Source organism: Grammomys surdaster, unplaced genomic scaffold (assembly GCF_004785775.1).
Source record: "Grammomys surdaster isolate TR1022 unplaced genomic scaffold, NIH_TR_1.0 204, whole genome shotgun sequence".
NCBI lineage: Eukaryota > Metazoa > Chordata > Mammalia > Rodentia > Muridae > Grammomys > Grammomys surdaster.
Genome location: NW_021604649.1, coordinates 875,312 through 894,253, shown reverse-complemented (window position 1 = coordinate 894,253; position 18,942 = coordinate 875,312). Strand labels below are relative to the sequence as shown.

The 18,942-nt window shown below is 38.9% G+C and overlaps 1 protein-coding gene across 1 annotated transcript in view; it reads left to right on the top strand.

Moving 5' to 3' along the window:
• The window catches only part of Clcn5 (chloride voltage-gated channel 5), a 146,276-nt gene that overhangs the window by 69,250 nt on the left and 58,084 nt on the right, over window positions 1-18,942 (top strand). The window contains exon 2 of the mRNA XM_028770798.1: window positions 12,004-12,150. Within this exon, the coding sequence (XP_028626631.1) occupies window positions 12,004-12,150 (147 nt within the window). The remainder of the gene's footprint in view (window positions 1-12,003; window positions 12,151-18,942) is intronic.

Below are 18,942 nucleotides of genomic sequence, written 5' to 3'. Positions count from 1 at the left end.
AATTTCTGTTGACCCTTCTGCCAGTCATAATGGTACACATTTGTAACTAGCTACTTAGAAGGCTGAAACAGGAGGACCATGAGTTCCAGGCCAGCCTGGTCTACATATTGAGCTTTGGGTCTGTCCAGGCTACATAGCAAGTCCCTATCTCAAACAAAACAAAATTATAATATATAGATCTAAAATAATTCAAATTAGATGCTTTTATTTTTGCTACAGTTAGACTTTTTAAAGCATTGGCTGTGTGATGTCTAGAAGATGACATTTTACAGCCTTTTTCCTTCTCTTGACTCATATTCTTTCCACTCCATCCTTTACTTTGTTCCTTGAGTCTTAGAGGGGTTGGTATAGATGTCTTTTGGGGGCTAAGAACTCACCTATAACTTATTTTCATGCACCTTAGACAGGCTTGTATCTCGGTATTCATTACCATTTGTTGTGAAGAGAAAGTTTCTCTGATTAGGACTGAGAGTAGCACTTGTTTGTGGATATAGAGATAGGTATTTAGAAGGCAGCTTGATATGTTCATTTAGCTAAACAGTAGTAGTGAGTTCCCCCTTAGGATATATGACCTCCTCAGCCATGGGTTATTAACTGTATTTTTAACCAGGCATGAATTCCCTTTGGGAGAACAGGCTTGGAATCAACAGAGTGCTTGGTTGCCCCTCTAACAATAATTCTATTGTACAGCTTTATAAATCTTGGCTGGCAGGTTGATATTGTCGTTCCTAGGGTCCTCATCTGGTAAGACCATTTATGTCTTTCCCCTCATCAGTTTACATTGATGCATCTGTGATGCTGAGAGCTGGCCAGCATAGAAGAAGCTTCCAACACAGTTACAGTTTGATTTCTCTGCATTACAAACAAGGTCTATGATGTCTTTAGCAATGAGTCTTAGCAACTAGTTCTGATGGGCAACCAAAAGGTATGATAATAACATGTATTGTTTTGGGAGCCTCCGTTGTCTCTGTGACTAACAGCTTATGAGGAGGTACTCCATACCTGGGATTGGAAGGTATTTTTAAACTATCTCATGGTTATTAGAGATAACATTATTTAGCCATGCATAATGGCTATCTCCCTTTATATTTTTAGGTGGCTTTCCAACTAGTAGGTTTTTATATAGATACATACCCTTCATTTTGGTTAACCATTTCTCATCACCCCCTTATCTTTTCCATCCAACTGTCACTCCCCTTCTTAAGTTTCCCCTCTGCTTTTAAATCACCTGCGTTCTGTTATGCTTTCTCCCTTGAACCATGTTTTACTTCAATGACTGTATTCTAGTTTCCTGGTTTTTGAACCTATCCTAATTTAAACACACACACACACACACACACACACACACACACACACACACACACACCTAAAGATTAGAAGCTAAGAGCTAAGATCTGCACATGAGGGAGAATATGCCATGTCTGTCTTTCTGGATCTGGGTTGCTTCATTCAGAATAATTATTTCAGTTCTGTCCATTGACTTGCATGGTTCATACATCTCATGTTTCTTTTAAAGTTGTATAAAATTTTGTTGTGAGTAAGTACATTTTCATTTTCCATTTATGTGTTGATAGATAGCCAAACAGTTTCTATTACTTAGCTATTGTGACTAGAACAGCAATGAACGCTGTCGAGGTATCTCTTTAGGAGGTGATAGAATCCTTTGGGTATATGTTAAAGAGGACATAGCTGTCTCATTTTTTAGATTGTTTTTTAGCTTTTTGAAAAACCTCTGTACTCATTTCTATAGTGGCTGTAATAGTTTGCACTCTTCTCAGTAAATAGGGGCTCATATTTCCCCATATCCTCTCCAGAAATTTTTGTTATTTGATTTCTTTATTTTTTTTTATTTTTTATTTTTTTTTGAGACAGGGTTTCTCTGTGTAGCCCTGGCTGTCCTGGAACTCACTCTGTAGACCAGGCTGGCCTCAAACTCAGAAATCCGCCTGCCTCTGCCTCCCAAGAGCTGGGATTAAAGGTGTGCGCCACCATCGCTCAGCTTTTTTTTTTATTTCTTTACAATAGCCATTCTGACTGGATATGAAATTTTCATGTGCATTTCCATTATGGCTAATGATGAATATTTTAAAAACTTTATTAACCACTTGTATTTTTTAACTTAAGAGTTATTTACATAGATCCATGGCCCATTTTTTATTGGTTTGTTTGTTTTCTTGATGAGTAGGTTTTTGAGTTCTTTGTATATTGTAGATACTAATCCTGTGCTGTATGTATAACTGAAAAAGACTCATGCAGCTTGACCCTGTTACCTTACTTTCCCAAAGTGCTGGGGTTACAGTCATATAATTACAGGCTTGCCTTCCTGTATTAAGTGGGATGGCATTTTGCTTGTTGGATTAAATTCCAATATTATACTTCATGTCTAAAAAGAAACCCTCTACATGGACTATTTTCAAAGTTTTAGCTCAGGACAAAAGTAAATTAAAAATCTGTTCTTGACATCTGCTTGAGGTTCTGTTTCATTTTTCCTTTTTGAAACTGGGTCTTGCTGTATAGTCCAAACTTGGTGGGATCCTTAGGCCCCACACTCCCAAGAACTGGAATTATAGGCATATTCTACCACACCCAAATGAATTTGACCTTTTTATCTCTTTAAGAACTTCTGTTGACATGTTGGCATTCTTCTTTATAAAGGCAGAAGGCTTTATTCTGGCTTACAATATAATCATTCCATCCTGTTCGGGAAGGCACAGCCGCAGGAGTAAGCCTCCAGCTCCTCACACTGTATCTGCCAGATAACTGATACAGACATTCTTTACCGTGAATCCAGTCTTGCATTCCTGAACTAACTCCCTGTTAGATAGGGCAGCCAAGTCTTTCAACAAGATTTGATAGCAGTTTGTTAAAGTGTATTTAGGAATTTTATATGTAGATGTCAAAGTGAAAAATACTTATAAATGTTGCATCATCTTTGTCAGGCCTGACAGTCCCTCATTCTTGACCTTCTAGGTACCTCATTGTCACATTTACTTTATTTTTGCTTTTTGAGATTGAATCACACCACACTTGTCTCTAACACAGTATCCCCTCCCCTTACTTAGCCTCAGTTCTGGTTGTACAGGCACAGGACACTACCCCTGGGTCATTTTTCACATGTTTGAAAATCTGTATGACAGAATACTTGGTGCCTCATCTAAACAACTTGGAGATAAACCTAAAGAAAAGCTAGTCTTCTAAGAGAAGGTAGCATAATGTTTTATCTGAAGTTTTAAAGCCACTTTAACTAAATTATCTCTTGCTTATTTATCTGTTGGGAATGATCCAAATGATATAGACCTAGGTTGTCAATTCTTTTAAAGGTATTTACAAAAAAGATTCGCCTGTCGTTTGCTTCATTTCACAATTGTCTCTGGCCATTTCACAGTTGTCTCTGGCTTATGTGACTTCTTTCTCCTTATAAATTCTTGTATGGCTTCTCCCAGCTTAGCTCTTTGTCTATGTCAACAGATTTTTCCAGTATGGTATGTGAGTTCCTGAGACTTTTTGGGGCAACCTACAAGAATAAGTATTTTCGTGTTAATGTTTAGACATTACTTGTCCCTTTAACTCAGACATACACTGGAATATTCTAGGGGTTAGTTTATGTTAGGGGAAAATGCAGTTATTTTACAAAACGTGGTAAGGTTTTGGGTTGAGTATTAATGTATTTTGTTTACTTAGTTTTCATGTATTTGTTTATTGGAGGCAAGATCTCCAAGTCTGGCCTGTAACTCACAGCTCAGGATGGCCTCAGAATTATAGCAATCCTCCTGCCTCAGCCTCCTGACTAATGCGATAAGAGTTGTCAACCATTACACCCAGCTTTTTACATTTTAAATAACTGAATAAATGTATATGTAAGCATTTCTCAGTTCTTGCATTAAGAACCATAATTGCCTATAGATACATAATCCATATAAATAAAACTTTGGCAGAGGATAAATCTCTAATAAGGACCACACGGTGAGGGGCAGCACAGTGATTTCCACCTGGGAATTTTAAGCATCTGAAATAAGCATCTTATATGGTGTCTCAGAGATTAATATCAGCTATCCAGTTCATTTCTGTTTCTCAATATGAGAGACTCGAAACTGAAATTGGAATATAAGCTAGAGTGTTTTCGAGCCTTCTGTGTGTGACAGGCACTGAAGAACAGAGGTTTTATGGAAACCTGTGCTAGAAAGACACTGGAGTTTGGAGGACATTTGCTGGGGCTTTAGGTTCTCGGGTTCTTGAACAAAGATTTAGACAGAGATATCTGGATAATAACAGAAGAAGACATAGTTTATTAAGCAAAAATGCCCTTCAGAAAGTACAAGTCAGCTAGAGCTGGAGAAAGCCTAATTGTGTGAAAAGGATTAAGATCTTTAATCCCTGTACCAGAGGCTTTAGGGTCATTTGTATAGCACAGACTTTTCCCTGAACACGTTCTGTTAACAAGTTGGGCTTGATGTAGAGAAGTTTCTGGTTCTTGTTTGTTTGTTTGTTTGTTTGTTTTTTCATGTCATTGGTTTCTTCCATATGCTGAACTTGATACCTCTGAAACACTACCCCCACCCCTTGGCCTGTTCTTCCTCAACTCGGCTTCGATTAGAGTGGGGCATATAGCAGATAGTTTTCTGTCTGTGCTGCAATTACTTTTCCTATCACAGTTAGGGGTATTTTCAGATTTCATTTTCAGTAATACCCTTAATTGTGTTATTTAAAATCAATGTAATGTATGCAGTGCCTCTTTCCCCATGTCTTACTTGAAGAGACACCATGACCAAGACCACTTATAGAAGACAGAGTTTATTGGGGCTTCCAGTTTCAGAGGTTGAGTTTATGACGATTATGGTAGGGAACATGGCAGCAGGCAGGCAGGCATGATGCTGGAGCAGTGGTTCTTGATACAGAAGCAAGAGGCATAGAGAAAGGCAGAGATAACTGTCAGTGGAGTGGGCTTTCGAAATCGCAAAGCCATCCCTTAGTGACAAACCTGCTCCAACAAGGCCAGACCTCTTAATCCTTCACAAACAGTTCCACCAACTAGGGACCAAACCATGAAATATATGATTCTATGTATGCTTTCTAATTTAAACCATCACACCTCACTTCCTCTGCTCAGTCTCCATTTTCCATATTTGTAATATCCGGCACCTGTAGTTACTCAGAATGTCATTTGCAGGCCAATAAATATTTTACTGGAACAAAAATGAGAACTGGGGAAGTCCGTTGTTTCTTTTCACATGATGGTGCTGAAATATGTAATACACTATCTTTATTTAAGGGATCATGTGTGTTGTTAGGTCACTCATGTATTGGCTTTTACATATTTATTTTTGTTAAATAAGTTAGTTGTTATGGGAATATTAATTTATTTGAACCAACATATATCAGTCCTCACGGTAAAACAGGACAGAAAAGTCATACCACAAACTAACACCACCCTGTCCACACCCACCAGCTGGCTCTTATTTGGTCCAATACAAATTCTGGGAAGGTGTACGCCTTCTCTTTTCTCTCTTCCTCTTTTTAAAAAATGAATTATTTCATTTTCTTTATGATTTTAATATGATTTAATTATAATATAATTATTTCTCCCTTCCCTTTCCTCCCTCTAAATCCTCCCATATATCCCCTTTATTCTTTTGTCAAATTTGTGTCCTCTCTTTTCATTAATTATTGTTATGTACATACATGCATATGTATATAGTTACATGCATATTCCAAAATACGTAAGTTCAATATTAAATTTTACTGTCAGTTGGCTTCAATTCTCCAATCAAAAGACACAGTCTGACTGAATCAAGAAACAAAAGCCCTCTTTCTCTTTTAACTTAATCACTGCATTGAAACTAGAAGTAGCAAAGGATCTTCCAGGCTTGTTCCACCTCTCTCTTTTCTATCATATAGCTGCCACATTTGCTGCCTAAAATAATCTTTTTATCATTTTTCTTGGTGGAAGCCATACTGCCTCTGTTTGGCTACCCAAGTCCTCCAATTTCTCACAGACAACCTTACCTGTATTCTGGTTAAGAGTAAATGCTAGACTGACATGTATCTCCAAGGCTTGGCCCACTTCATTTCCCGGGCCTGAAATAACCTCTCTCCTCCATGAAGCCTTCTTTAGCTTCCTACTTCCCCTCCATTCTCCACATGACAACTGTATTCTTACTAGTCAGTCCAGCACAGCCGTTGTGTCATTTAAGGCTTCTCCCCACCTAGATCATAAATTCCTTGACAGTTAGTGACAGAGTCATAAACTCCTTTTGTATCCCCAGTTCCCCTCCCTGTTAGTGTAAGATTTGTTAAGTGTCAGCCACATACATGTGCTGATGAGCTGTTAACCCTCCCTCTCAACTGCAATAAACATTTATTGAACACCTATTCTGAGACAACCTGAAATTGCTAGAACAACATAAGTGGAGACACAGACTAAAGTGAAAGAAGACTGTGCAGTCAACATAGAGTCTGAACAAAGGGAGCATTGAAGAAAAAGCCGGTTTGAGCTGCTCCTAGATGGATTCGGTAGCATTCCAGCAGCCTGAAAAGAAATGGGGCCGAGTAGAGACAGGATTCCACAGAAAGCAGCTGGCTTCTGAAAAGACACGGAGGCATTAAAGTACAGTCATTGCTTCCTTATCTATGGAGAATTAGTTTCAGAACTCCTGCCCAAGGTAGCAGGTTCTTTATATAAAATGGCATACAGTACTTACATATGACCTGTATACATCTTTCTCAATGTACTTTCAATCTTCTTTACATTATGAGTACATGTAGTGACATTATAAATTTGTCTAGAAATTTGTAAATTAGTAAAATGTAAATGCTATGAAATTATTTGTTATAGTATATTTAGGTAATGATAACAAGAAGTAAAAGTCTGTCACTTCATCACTATAGAACTGATTTTTAAAACACTTTTGATCTATGGCTGATTGAATTGGCAGATATAGCACTCAGAGATACAGAGAGCCAACCTGATATGGCCTATTTGTAGGAGTAACAGTGGGTGTATGTCAACCATGTAACACTTTCAACACTTTACCTCTCCTTAGCCTTCTATTGCTTGACCACTTCTACCTGCAACCCCAGTATTAGATGGGAGAATAAACAAATAGCCCCCCCTCCCGCTTTATTTAATTGCTGGCATGCCCTAAATTCTGACTGACTTCTTGCTTTTAGCCATCTGGAGGTTTGATTTATTCCAGATAATACATTCATTGGACTGAAACACCACAATGAAGTCATACAGTATTATGGAAAGGTCCTTGGATTGGAGTTCTACTACACATGAGTTCAAATATCAAGTTTAGAAATATTTATTATTTGTGTGTAGGGCTGACCACTTTGTATTGGATGACTAACAGGTTCAGTAGGTTGTATTTATATATTTGTATGTCTATGTATATATGTTATGATAATCCTTGGCTTGGAGTTTTACTATATATGAATTAAAATATCAACTTTAAAAATATTATTTATTGATTGTGTATAAGGTTGGCCACTTTGTACTGGATAAACAGCAGACTCAGTAGGTTTTATCTATATATCTGTACATATTTCTCTATATTGTTATAATAATAAAAAAACTAGTTTGAGAGAGAGTGAGGGGGTATGGGAGGGGTTGGAAGATGGAAAGAGAAAGGGGAGGTAATAGTATTTTAATTAAAATATTTAAAAACACAGGCAAATATTTATTTATTTATTTATTTATTTATTTATTTATTTATTTATGGTTCCAGAACTTGAACCTATAACCTCACTCATGATATGAAAGTGCTGTACCACTGAGATATATTCTCACATCTTCTAATACTTTTTTTTGAGACACACCTCACTAAGTTTTCCAGTCTGGCCTTGAACTTACTCTGTAGTACATACAGGCTTTGCATTTGCAATCCTACTGCTGCTCTCTGGCATAGCTAGGACTATAGGCTTGAACCACCTGGTCCAACTCAAATGTCAACTTCAAAGAATTTTGTTTATTCCTTTCGATGCTTTATTTTTTTTTCTTCTGAACATCTTTATGTATACAAAATAACTGACTGCTGTATCCAAATGAATTTGCCACAGGGCAATACCACATTCACCGTTACTGATAGTAGCTCTTTCCTTTGTTGAACTCCTCTTTCATCTGGTTAGCTTGAGTTGGTGGCTGCTGCTTTCATTGGCCCTGTCTTTCTGTGCATTTACTAACGAAACACTTTGCAATCCAAACATGGAAACAGAGAGCTGCTTCAGGAACAGTCATCTTAGCTCACTTTAGCTGAGTTGTTCCATGTCAGTGCTTTATAGGAAAGAGCTTGTAAGGTCCCTGTGGGGAAAATTGAGAAGTTTTCCAGCTATTGCTTTATTGAATCTTCTCCTGTGTTAGTTTGTTCTAAGGAATTCTCAGCACAATAGGTACACACATCTGAAACCCTGAATACAGGATGCATTCCAAAGCCAAACATAAGTTATTTCTGGACTTCGCATACTTTCTTTCCATGATTTACGTGGTTAATAGAGTTGCTGGAACTGGATATTTTAAATCATGTTCTGAATGAAACAACCACAGGGAAAGAAGGAAGGAAAGGATTCTGTCACTTTACAGATTCTTTTCACTTCGTTCAGAGGTATCAACCATTTCTGTCTCCCAGGCTTTTAATATTCCCTCCCTCCCTCCCTCCCTCCCTCCCTCCCTCCCTCCCTCCCTCCCTCCCTCTGTCCCTTCCTCCCTTCTTCCCCCTCTGTATCTCCATCTCCCTCTCTTCCCTTTTCTCTTCCTTCCTTTCTCCCTTTCTTCTTTCCTTCCTGCCTTCCCGCCTTCCCACCTTCCTGCCTTTCTTTCTTTATTGTTTTGAGGCTGAGTTTCATATATCTCATAGTGGTTCTGAGCTTCAGATCCTTCTGCCTGTTCCTAAATGCTGGAATTAATGACCCATGCTACCATGCCTGGTTTCATTTAATAAATTTAAATGGGAAAGAAATTGAGTTATACTATTTTGTTAGCCCATTTTTTCTCATCAACTAAAACACAGTTTGTTTCCAATTGAGAGTTTTTAGAAACCTAAAAAGCCCTGCTAATTGAAATTGAGGACTCTTTTGAGGTTCATTGAAGATAGTGAATCCTAGAATCAGATAGCCATTAATTATGAATATTGATGATGTATTCATTTAAAAGGAACATTGGTGTCTGGATGGGAGAAGGGCAAGGATCATACCTTCTATGGATTTTATAATTTGTGTATAATTTAGTAGTTTTACTACTATTCTGTTTTTTTTTCCAGTCTTGAGTTTGAAGTGGCAACAAACTGTCATGTGAAATTCTTATGAGCTTAGGAATGGGCTTGAGGAAGAGGTCTTTAGATACAGATTTAATATCCTTTAATATTCTATCAAAATTCTTGAGAGTAATAGAGTATGGTGGTACATGCCTATATTCACTACTTGTGAGACAAAGGAAGGATAATTACAGATTCAAAGCCAGCCTGGGCTACATAATGAGAACTGTGTCTCAAAAACAACAACACAAAACCAGAAATACTCAGGACCAGAAATTTCAGATTTTGAAATATTTGTGTATATAATAAGATATCTTTGAGAAATGACTCAAGTCTAAATATGACACTAATTTGCATTTTATATATAGCTTTTACATGGTTCAGAGATCATTTTATACAGTATTTTTAGTACACCTCAGGTTGACTGCAGCCTATCAGAGGAGACCAGATGTGAGATTTCCATTTCTGGTATCTTGTTGGAACTCAATGTTTCAGATTTTGAAGCATTTCACATGTGAGGTTTTGGGATCAGAAATCATTAGTGTGTAGTAGGTGTCCTTAAAGGACAACTAAGGGAAATGAAATTCAGGTTAGGACTCTTCTTTCATCTCAGACGGATGGGACCTGAGATCTAAGTACAGGAGTCATTTATTTTCTGTTTTGAAAGTTTATTGTTTCTATAGAAAACCTATGCATGTAGTTGGCCTAGGTTATAGAATCAAGCCCAAGTGATGTGAGAAGGTATGTGGCCCAGAGTGTTGGAGACTGTACACATATGCATGCATCAAGAGTTACAAAAAAAGGAGGATATAAATTTGAAGGAGAGCAACGTGGAGCCACCATGAAGAAGTTCTTACTGAACAAATTTTGAGCAATTTGAACACGAAAATGACAGCAATCTATTAGGACACACTGGTCAAAAGAATATTTTACTTATATGAAAATACATAATGATAAGATGAAGTATTTTATGAGAAAGTTTATTAATGCCAAAATATCACATCAGAAAATAATCACTGTTACAAGCTGACATTCTGTTGTTGTACCCCCTTGGTAGAGACCTAATCCCAGTGCTTACAAAGTAGAGGCATGAAGATCAGGAGTTCAAGGTTATCTTTAGCTACCTAGTAAGTTTGACCTAAGAGCTTATAGAATAACAGGTGAGCGATTGCTTGCAAACCAGTTGTGACCTATAATCTTTTAAACTGTCAAATTCATGAACCTCATGAAAAGGCTGAGGAAGTACCCCAAGAAACCATTGCACATGCTACCCATCTGTCCCTGTTCAGGACATTTATTGGTTTAGTTTTTCCACAGGCCAGCCTGGAAATCATAGCAGTCTACTTGTTGTCCCCCCCCCCCAATATTGAGATTATATGTATGAGCCATTTCGTTTGGCTTATTTTTTTACCTGATTTTGAAACCCTCCAAAGGTTATTGAAAAATTACAGAAATGTGAAAGAATTACCAATTAATAGATACTTGTTTGAAGAAATCTATTGAAGTCATATTTAGAGCAAATACAGAAAACATACATCTATCAGAGAAAACCCATAGCTCAGTCATAGCATGTGTAAGGTCCTGTATTTGATCTTTAGCATTTCCCCCAAGCTCCCTTCCCAATACTGATTGAGTCAAAGGTTCAATACAGCATTTTCAGAAAGGGGGCTGTGTTCTTAAGGAACGGAACCAATAGAATGAATATATGTATATAGATGGGATTTATTAGTTTGGCTTACAGGGTAAAGTCTGAATAGTCCAATAATGGCTGTCTCACATCTGGCAGTCTGAGAATCTGGTATTTGCTCAGTCAGGAAGGCTAAACAGGATATCTTAGTCCCAGTCTGGCATTGAAGGCCTGGAGAATTCTGGGAAAGCTACTGGTCTTCAGTCTATGTTGGGTATCTGAAGAAGCTGGTTCCAGTATCAGCGAAGGAATGTAGCAGTTGCAGCACCAGAATAGATAAACTTGCCTGCAACAGTGAAGGAAAACAGGCAAACTCCAAGTTTCCTTCTTCCTTGTCCTTATGAGGGCTACTACTGGAATGTGCCACCTGCTTTTAGGGTGGATCTTCCCACTTCAAATCATCTCATTAAGAAAATCCCTCAAAGAAATGCCCAGAGGCTTGCCTTTTAGTTGATTCCAGATCCAGTTGAGTTGACATCCAAGATTAATGATGGTTAATGATGTGATGACAAGGAATGTGGAGGTTATAAGAGGAAACAAAATCATGATTTAAACCATTACCATTAGTTGTAGCTGTGCTATATATTTGTTTCATTTTTAATTTTAGATTTTACGTTTTCTTTAATCTGTGTGTAGACTTTGTCTACATGTATGTGCATGCATCACAGCAATGGTTGGTTCCTGCACAGGTGAGAAGAAGGCATCGGTTCCCCTGAAGTTAAAACTACGGATGGTTGTACACGACCATGGGAGGTGCAGGAAACCTAACTCAGGTCCTCTGCAAAGCACACGTGTTCTTAACCATTGAGCCATCTGTCCAGACCCAATTGTTACCTATTGTATGCATTACCCTGTATTGTGTGGCCCTGTCTGCTGCTAATAAGATAAATAGTAGTGATTTTATACATAGTGTGAGTGCCTTGAGAAATAACAAGCTTTGAAAGTGAAATAAGCCCTGAAGTTGGCGATTTTACCATGCAATTATGTGTACTTATCACAGTGAACAAGTGCACTGGTCAGGGGCTAATTGTCCATTGTTATAAGGCCAATATTTTTCTTTCTCCACAGGAGCTATGGATAACAGAGGCTTTCATCAGGGGAGCTTTAGTAGCTTCCAGAGCAGCTCTAGTGATGAAGACTTGATGGACATCCCAGGGACGGCTATGGACTTCTCTATGAGAGATGATGTGCCGCCTTTAGATCGAGAAATAGAAGGTATCATTATTGCTGCTTTTAAATACATTCTTATAACCAACACCACTGACAGGATATAGAATTGTGTGGACCCAAAGGGAAAAAATTCTTTCTTGCTATTCCTCTGTTCTTAGATCTCTGTCTTCCCTGCTCCTTGGTACTGCTGTTTTTTTAAGAAATCAGTTCCTTTCTTACACCATGTAGGTTTTCTATGGATAAAATTAAAGTCACCAAACACTATTGTCCACAGAATCATCTTCCTAGCCCTCTGGCCTGTATCCTCTTTTTAAGACTAAATTCTTTTACTCAGCTCATTGCCTTGAAGGTTTACCATTTTCTTGCTGCATGAATACCCAGGAGTGGAAGCCTTGAGTCACGTGGTAAATGTGTTTGACTTTCAAAGGATAAGCCAAAATATTGTTCAAAGTGCTTATGAAATTTTGCATCATAACTAACTCTATATGAACATTCTGTGTGATCTTTCGCAGCTCTTGTTATTATCAGTATTTTTTTTTGTTTTCCTAATAAGTATGTACCATCATCTCGTGATTTCAGTTTTGTCTTTTTAACAGCTAATGATGTTAAATAGCATATCATATGCTTATTGGCCCTCATTATAGATCCTCCTTGGTGAAGTAGGTGCTCAAATCTTATATTTTTATAAATCTCTACTTTTTATAATTTTATTTTCATTAACAGGATAGTATCAGAAAACTTAGGTAATGTTTCAATGGTTATTTGGTTATCTACTTATATTGTCGTTTCTATAGCTGTATACAATGCCATGGTTTGCCTGTGCTTTTTTTTTCATGTAAGCAAACTTCTACTGATACACATTTTAATTTACTTCCATCTTTTGTTATTACACATAATGCTACAGTGAACAGCCATATTATGAGTGTGTGTGTCTGGGTTTGCATGTTTTAGTTACTTATCTGTAGCTGTGACAAAACATTATAGTCAATGAAACTTATAAAAACATGTTTCATTGGCTTACAGTTTCAGAAAGTTAGAGTCCATGATGGTGGAACAAAGGCATGTGGTAGCAACAGCTGAGAGCTCTCGTCTCTATCTGCAAGTAGGAGGGATAGGGGAGGAAGAGAGGGAGAGGGAGAGACAGAAATAGAGAGAGAGAGATAGAGAGACAGAGAGACAGAGACAGGGAATTGAGAGTGTTTTTGAAATCTTGAAGCCTACCTCCTATGACATACCTCCACCAACAAGGCCATACAGCCACCTAATCCTTCCTAATCAATTCCACAAATTGGGGACCAAGCATTTAAAAACATGAGTCTATTCGGGCCATTCTTATTCAAGCCACCACTATGTATATGTGTATCTTTTAAGCATATATGAGAACATTTTTTATAGCATGAATATATGACTGTTAATTTCTTCTACCACACTATCATATTTTCCATCTTTATATATCATAATTTTCATCTTTACAATGTGAACTTTTATTATTACTTTTCTTTTTTATTTTTTGAGACAAGGTCTCACTGTGGCTCTCTGGGTGACTTGAAACTCACTATGTAGACCAGATTGGTCTTGAACTCATAGATAGCTGCCTTTTGAGTGCTAGAATTAAAGGTGTGCACCAAACCTCTGGCATCTGTTATTTCAACTTTCCGTTTTAATTAGTGAATGTGAGCCGGGCGGTGGTGGCGCACGCCTTTAATCCCAGCACTTGGGAGGCAGAGGCAGGCGGATTTCTGAGTTCGAGGCCGGCCTGGTCTACAGAGTGAGTTCCAGGACAGCCAGGGCTACACAGAGAAACCCTGTCTCGAAAAACCAAAAAAAAAAAAAAAATAATTAGTGAATGTGAGCATAGTTTCTTGTATTTGCTAAACAGTTTAACTTCTTTTCCTGAAAGTTTTCTGTTCACATGATGTTCTTGTTTGACCCATTCAAGTATCACTAATTTTTCTGTCTAATATTGTTTGACTATATCTTTCCTCTTTTGCTTTATTTTTTCCTCCCTCCCTCCCTCCCTTCCTCCCTCCCTCCCTCCCTCCCTCCCTCTCTCCTTCACTGCTTCGCCCTTCTTGTTTGAGACAGAGCCTCACTCTTTGGCTCAGAGAGGCCTGGAACTTACTATGTAACCCAGGCTAACCTCTAAGTTGTGGCAATTGTTTTGCTACAGCCTCCCCAGTGTTTACTATGGCTATGAAGCACTGTGTTCAGCTGGTTTTTCTTTCCAAACATTTTATTTTGAAGATTGGCCTTAAATTTGTGATGCACCTAAGAATGACCTTGAATTAGTGATCTTCATACTTTCGTATCTAGAGTCCTAGGGGCCTGTAGGTGCCTGCCATCATGCCCACCTCAACTGTGCTTTTTCTGATGTCCTCTTCTGGCCTCTGCTGGCACCAACATACATGCAAGCTAAAGACCCATGCACATGGGCTGGAGATAATGACTCAGCAGTTAAGAGCACTGACTGCTCTTCCAGAGGTCCTGAGTTCAATTCCCAGCAACCACATGGTGGCTCACAATCATCCATAATGGGGCCTGATGCCCTCTTCTGGTGTGTCTAAAGACAGCTAGCGTGTACTCATATACATAAAATAAATAAATCTTTTTTAAAAAGTCCCACACACATTAAAAAGTAATACACCCCAACACTTTTTTTTTTTGAAAGGAATGATAGGGAAGGATTCCGAAGATGTGTGGTGGTTTGAATAGGTTTGGCCCCCATAGATTTATGTGTTTGATTGCTTAGCCCATAGGGAATGGCAATATTAGGAAGTATAGCCTTGTTGGAGTAGCTGTGACCTTGTTGGAGGAATTATGTCACTGTGGGGTGGGCTTTGAGGCTTTCTATGCTAAAGCTACACCCAGTGTGGCACATACTATCCTTCTGCTGCCTGTGGATCAAGATATAGAACTCTCAGCTTCTCCAGCACCATGTCTGCCTGCACACTGCCATGCTTCCCACCATGATGATAATGGACTAAACCTCTGAACTGTACGCCAGCCCCAATTCAATGTTTGCTTTTATAAGAGTTGCTTTGCTCATGGCATCTCTTCATAGCAAGGAAAGCCTAAGACACCACGACAAAGTTAGAATGAACATAGCAGTATGAAACAGGTTTTCAGATGTGTGATACATGTCTTTAATCCCAGTACTTCAGAGCAGAGACAGAAGGATTTCCAAAAATTTAAGACAAGCCTAGTCTACATAGTAAGTTATAGGTCTGCTACAATTCACCAATAAGATCCTATCTAAAATAGCCAATCTCCCCTCCTCCCCAAAGGAAAGAAAGTTAAAAAAATAAAACTATAGGTTCAAAAGGATAACAACAGGCAAGCTGCATTGCTGCACACTGGTAATCCTCGCACTTCAGAAGCCAAGGGAGGAGAACGGAGAGAGTCCAAGAGCAACCTGGGCTACAGATGTCTCCAAAACCAAAAGGAAATCAAAAGCAAGGATGACAAGAAATTTGAGTAGGAAAGTAACCTTAGGAGATAACCTGTGAATTTAAAGTTCATAAAAGACGAGGTATTTCTGCCTTCATAATTGTGGGTTTTCTTAAAGGCAAACATTTGTATGTATATGCATCTATAAACATAGTATGTTAGTTATAGCAGTAACTGGCTTTAGTAACTGATCACTAGGCTATCACTAAACTGAGACCTCAATATATGGCCCCTGGCCAAGCCAAAACTCACCTATCAGTCTAGGAAAGATAGTTGCTTATGGCGTTCTCACCAGCTCTTTCATGTGTTCATCTGGTTGGCAGTACATAATCAGGGTAGGTCATTGCTCATTATTGCCATTTCATGGGCTAGAAAACTGAAGCCAGCTATGCTTTTTGACATTGCCTATGGTCATGCAATATGTTTTTAAATAAGTAGTCCTCCACCACTTTGCAGTAGATTCTTAGAAGCGTGATGCCTTGCAGTTCGTTCAGATTTGTCCACAAAGTAAAGAGGCTTCTTTTTACGAGACACATGCAAAAATCTGCCCACTTGCCATATATTCTGTAGTGATGCATTTTTCTTGCTTTGCTTTCAAAGTGCTCTTTCTTTATTTAATGTCTTCACATAGGATTTCCTAGTAAGGAAACCGTTAATAGAAGGAAAGGCCAGAAAGTCATTGAAACATGGTGGTGAAATTATGCAGAAAATGCCATATTTTTTACAGGGCATGATAGCATGTACTAAAAAGTAAGTTCCACGGAACTTAAAAGTTAGTAAAAATGGTTCTTGTTTTCCAGATGGCTATTTAGGAATTGATTTATGAAGAATGAATAAATCAGTTATGCATGGCAAAGCTAAACACATCTGAGATAGTCTATAAATTAGGAAAAAAAAAACCACTCAGGGCGAGGGAAGTGGAAAGTGAGTTTGAGTTATAGGAAAATATTTGGATCTGTTCTTGTTCTCCATCTGTTCTCCCTTGCCTAGGCAAGGCTAGCAGTACATCCACCCACCCATCCATCCATCCATCCATCCATCCATCCATCCATCCATCCATCCGTATGTGTGGAGCGCTCATCCATACAAGAGGTTAGCATTGTGCAGTCTCATTAATGCTACTGAATTACAGAAATAGAACCTGTCTTTTTGTGGTCTAAGCCTCCCAGGGTGAGGTGTGTGGGTGGATGGTGCCACTTAGAGCAGCAGGTGGCATAGCAGGTATAAGGAAGGCTATCTAGCTAGAAGTCTAGATGGCATAACATTGTGTACACTCCGGGATCTTATCTTGTAGCCAAAGCAGCAACAAATGACTTAAAAGCAGAGGAATGATATGATCAGATTTGAGTCTTGGAAAGTTGACAGTACAGAGGGCAAATTGAGGGCAACTCTGGGGATGGTGAAATTTTTACTGCTTAAATTCTAGGCAAAAGATCAGAAGGCCTGAATGAAGGCAACAGGAACTAAGAGGACAGGATAGTGGATTCCGGAGAAATTATAGAAGAAACATTAATAGGAACGACAGTACTTGGGTGAAATAGAAGAAAATCAGGGGTACCTTCAAAGCCTATGCTGGTTACAGAGTTCTCCTTTACCAACTACTGAGTCGCAGTGTAACTTCCCACTGCCAGAGCAGACAATGAACATGAGTGATAGAACGGAAAGCTTCACAGGACTTGAAATCCACCAAGGAGACGACAAAGCAGTTCTCTTTGGTTTTCCAAACTGTAAAGAATTCATGATTTTCCTTCAAACCTCGGACTCTAGCTCCAGATGAAACCCACCTTCATCACTTCAGAGTCCAGGCTTGGAATACAAGTACTCAGGGCAGACAAAGATAGTGGGTTCTAGGCTAGCCTGTGCTTCATGGGAAGACTGTCTGAAAAAACAGCCCTCAGTTAGGCTTCTCCTCAAACTATGTGACCTGGCCAAGTGTGTGGAACTCCATAAAAACAGATGTTCTGGGAAAAATGGGTGGTTAGGCCTGAGTCAAAAGTACCATGGGGCCACAAACCACATGAGCTTTAAACACTAAATCTTTTTGTCTTTGTTGCTGTTTTTTGGTTTGGTAGTTGTGATACAGGGTCTCACTTTGAAGCCCATGGTACTTACTATGTGGTGTAGTCTGCCCTCAAACCCAGTGTATCCCTCTGCCTAAGTTGCGAATTATAGATATAAGCTACCAGGCCAGGCTTCATGATGCATATGATGATATCCACAGACTTAAAAGCTGCCTTGTCTTTTACTTCATAGGAAAATGGGGAGATTTCGGACTCCAGACCTGTCAGTGTTTCACCCATCTATCTCTGTATGTTTATTACAGTTTACATTAAACTCAGTTTTACTTAGCATTTACCTCATGTCTCATCCATGCTATCACTTGCACACAGGTATTGTTTTGTTGCCTTAGGCCCCACTTCGTTGTGACACATCCTTGGGTTTTTCCTGTTTTCAGTGACCTCAACAGTTTTGAGCAGTAGTCAGGTGTTTGATAAAATGCCCCTCCATTTGAAACTTACCCAGTGTTTTCTCCTGATTAGGCTGTGGTTGGGGCTTTGGGAAATGAAGATCACTGAGATCAAGTGGCCCATCAACATGACATACTGTTGTTGATGGTAACTTTGATCACCTGACTGATTTAGTTTTCCTCCCTTTCCACGATGTACTCCTCCAAAAGGAGTGGGAAGCCCTTATGTAAGGGCAGAGGAATTCTGTCCCCCACCTCCTTGAGACTGTACACAGGAGCTTTGTCTACTCTCTCCCAGTCATTTCTTTATTCCATCATTTGTATTGTTCTATACTTCAGGTTCCAGTCTATTCCTACTTTCTTTTGTTGCTTACATTGTTTCAGTTTTGTCCTTGAGTTGTCAGTGCTTCCCTTTTCACTGTGGCTTTGTTTTTTGTACTCCCTTATTTTGCTGCTCTAGTACTGAGGCAGGAAAGATTCTTTAGCCATCTCTCAAGGAGCTCTGCTTTCCTTTCTTTCTAGCACTGAGTTACAAATGAAGATAGGGAACTAGCTATGGCAACTTCCACAAAGGCATTGCCATTTGTTTGAGGTAGGATTTTAAAAAGGCTGGCCTCAAACTCACTATGTCGGTGTAGATGGGCTTGAACTATCGATCCTCCTTCTAAAATCTGGGGTTATAGGCACGTACCACTCTGCCTATAGCATTCTACCAAAGTCAACGGAATAAATAATGTGTCTGGTGGCATACAATGTGTGTGTGTGTGTGTGTGTGTGTGTGGTCACATTTGTCTACATTAAGGTGAAGAGATCATAGTGATCTCCTACTCTACTTTTAAAAACCATCTGTTAGCACACTGGTCATTTTAGCCACTCTGCTTTGCTTGCCTATAATCTTGTACTCTGACACTGAGAAACCTGCC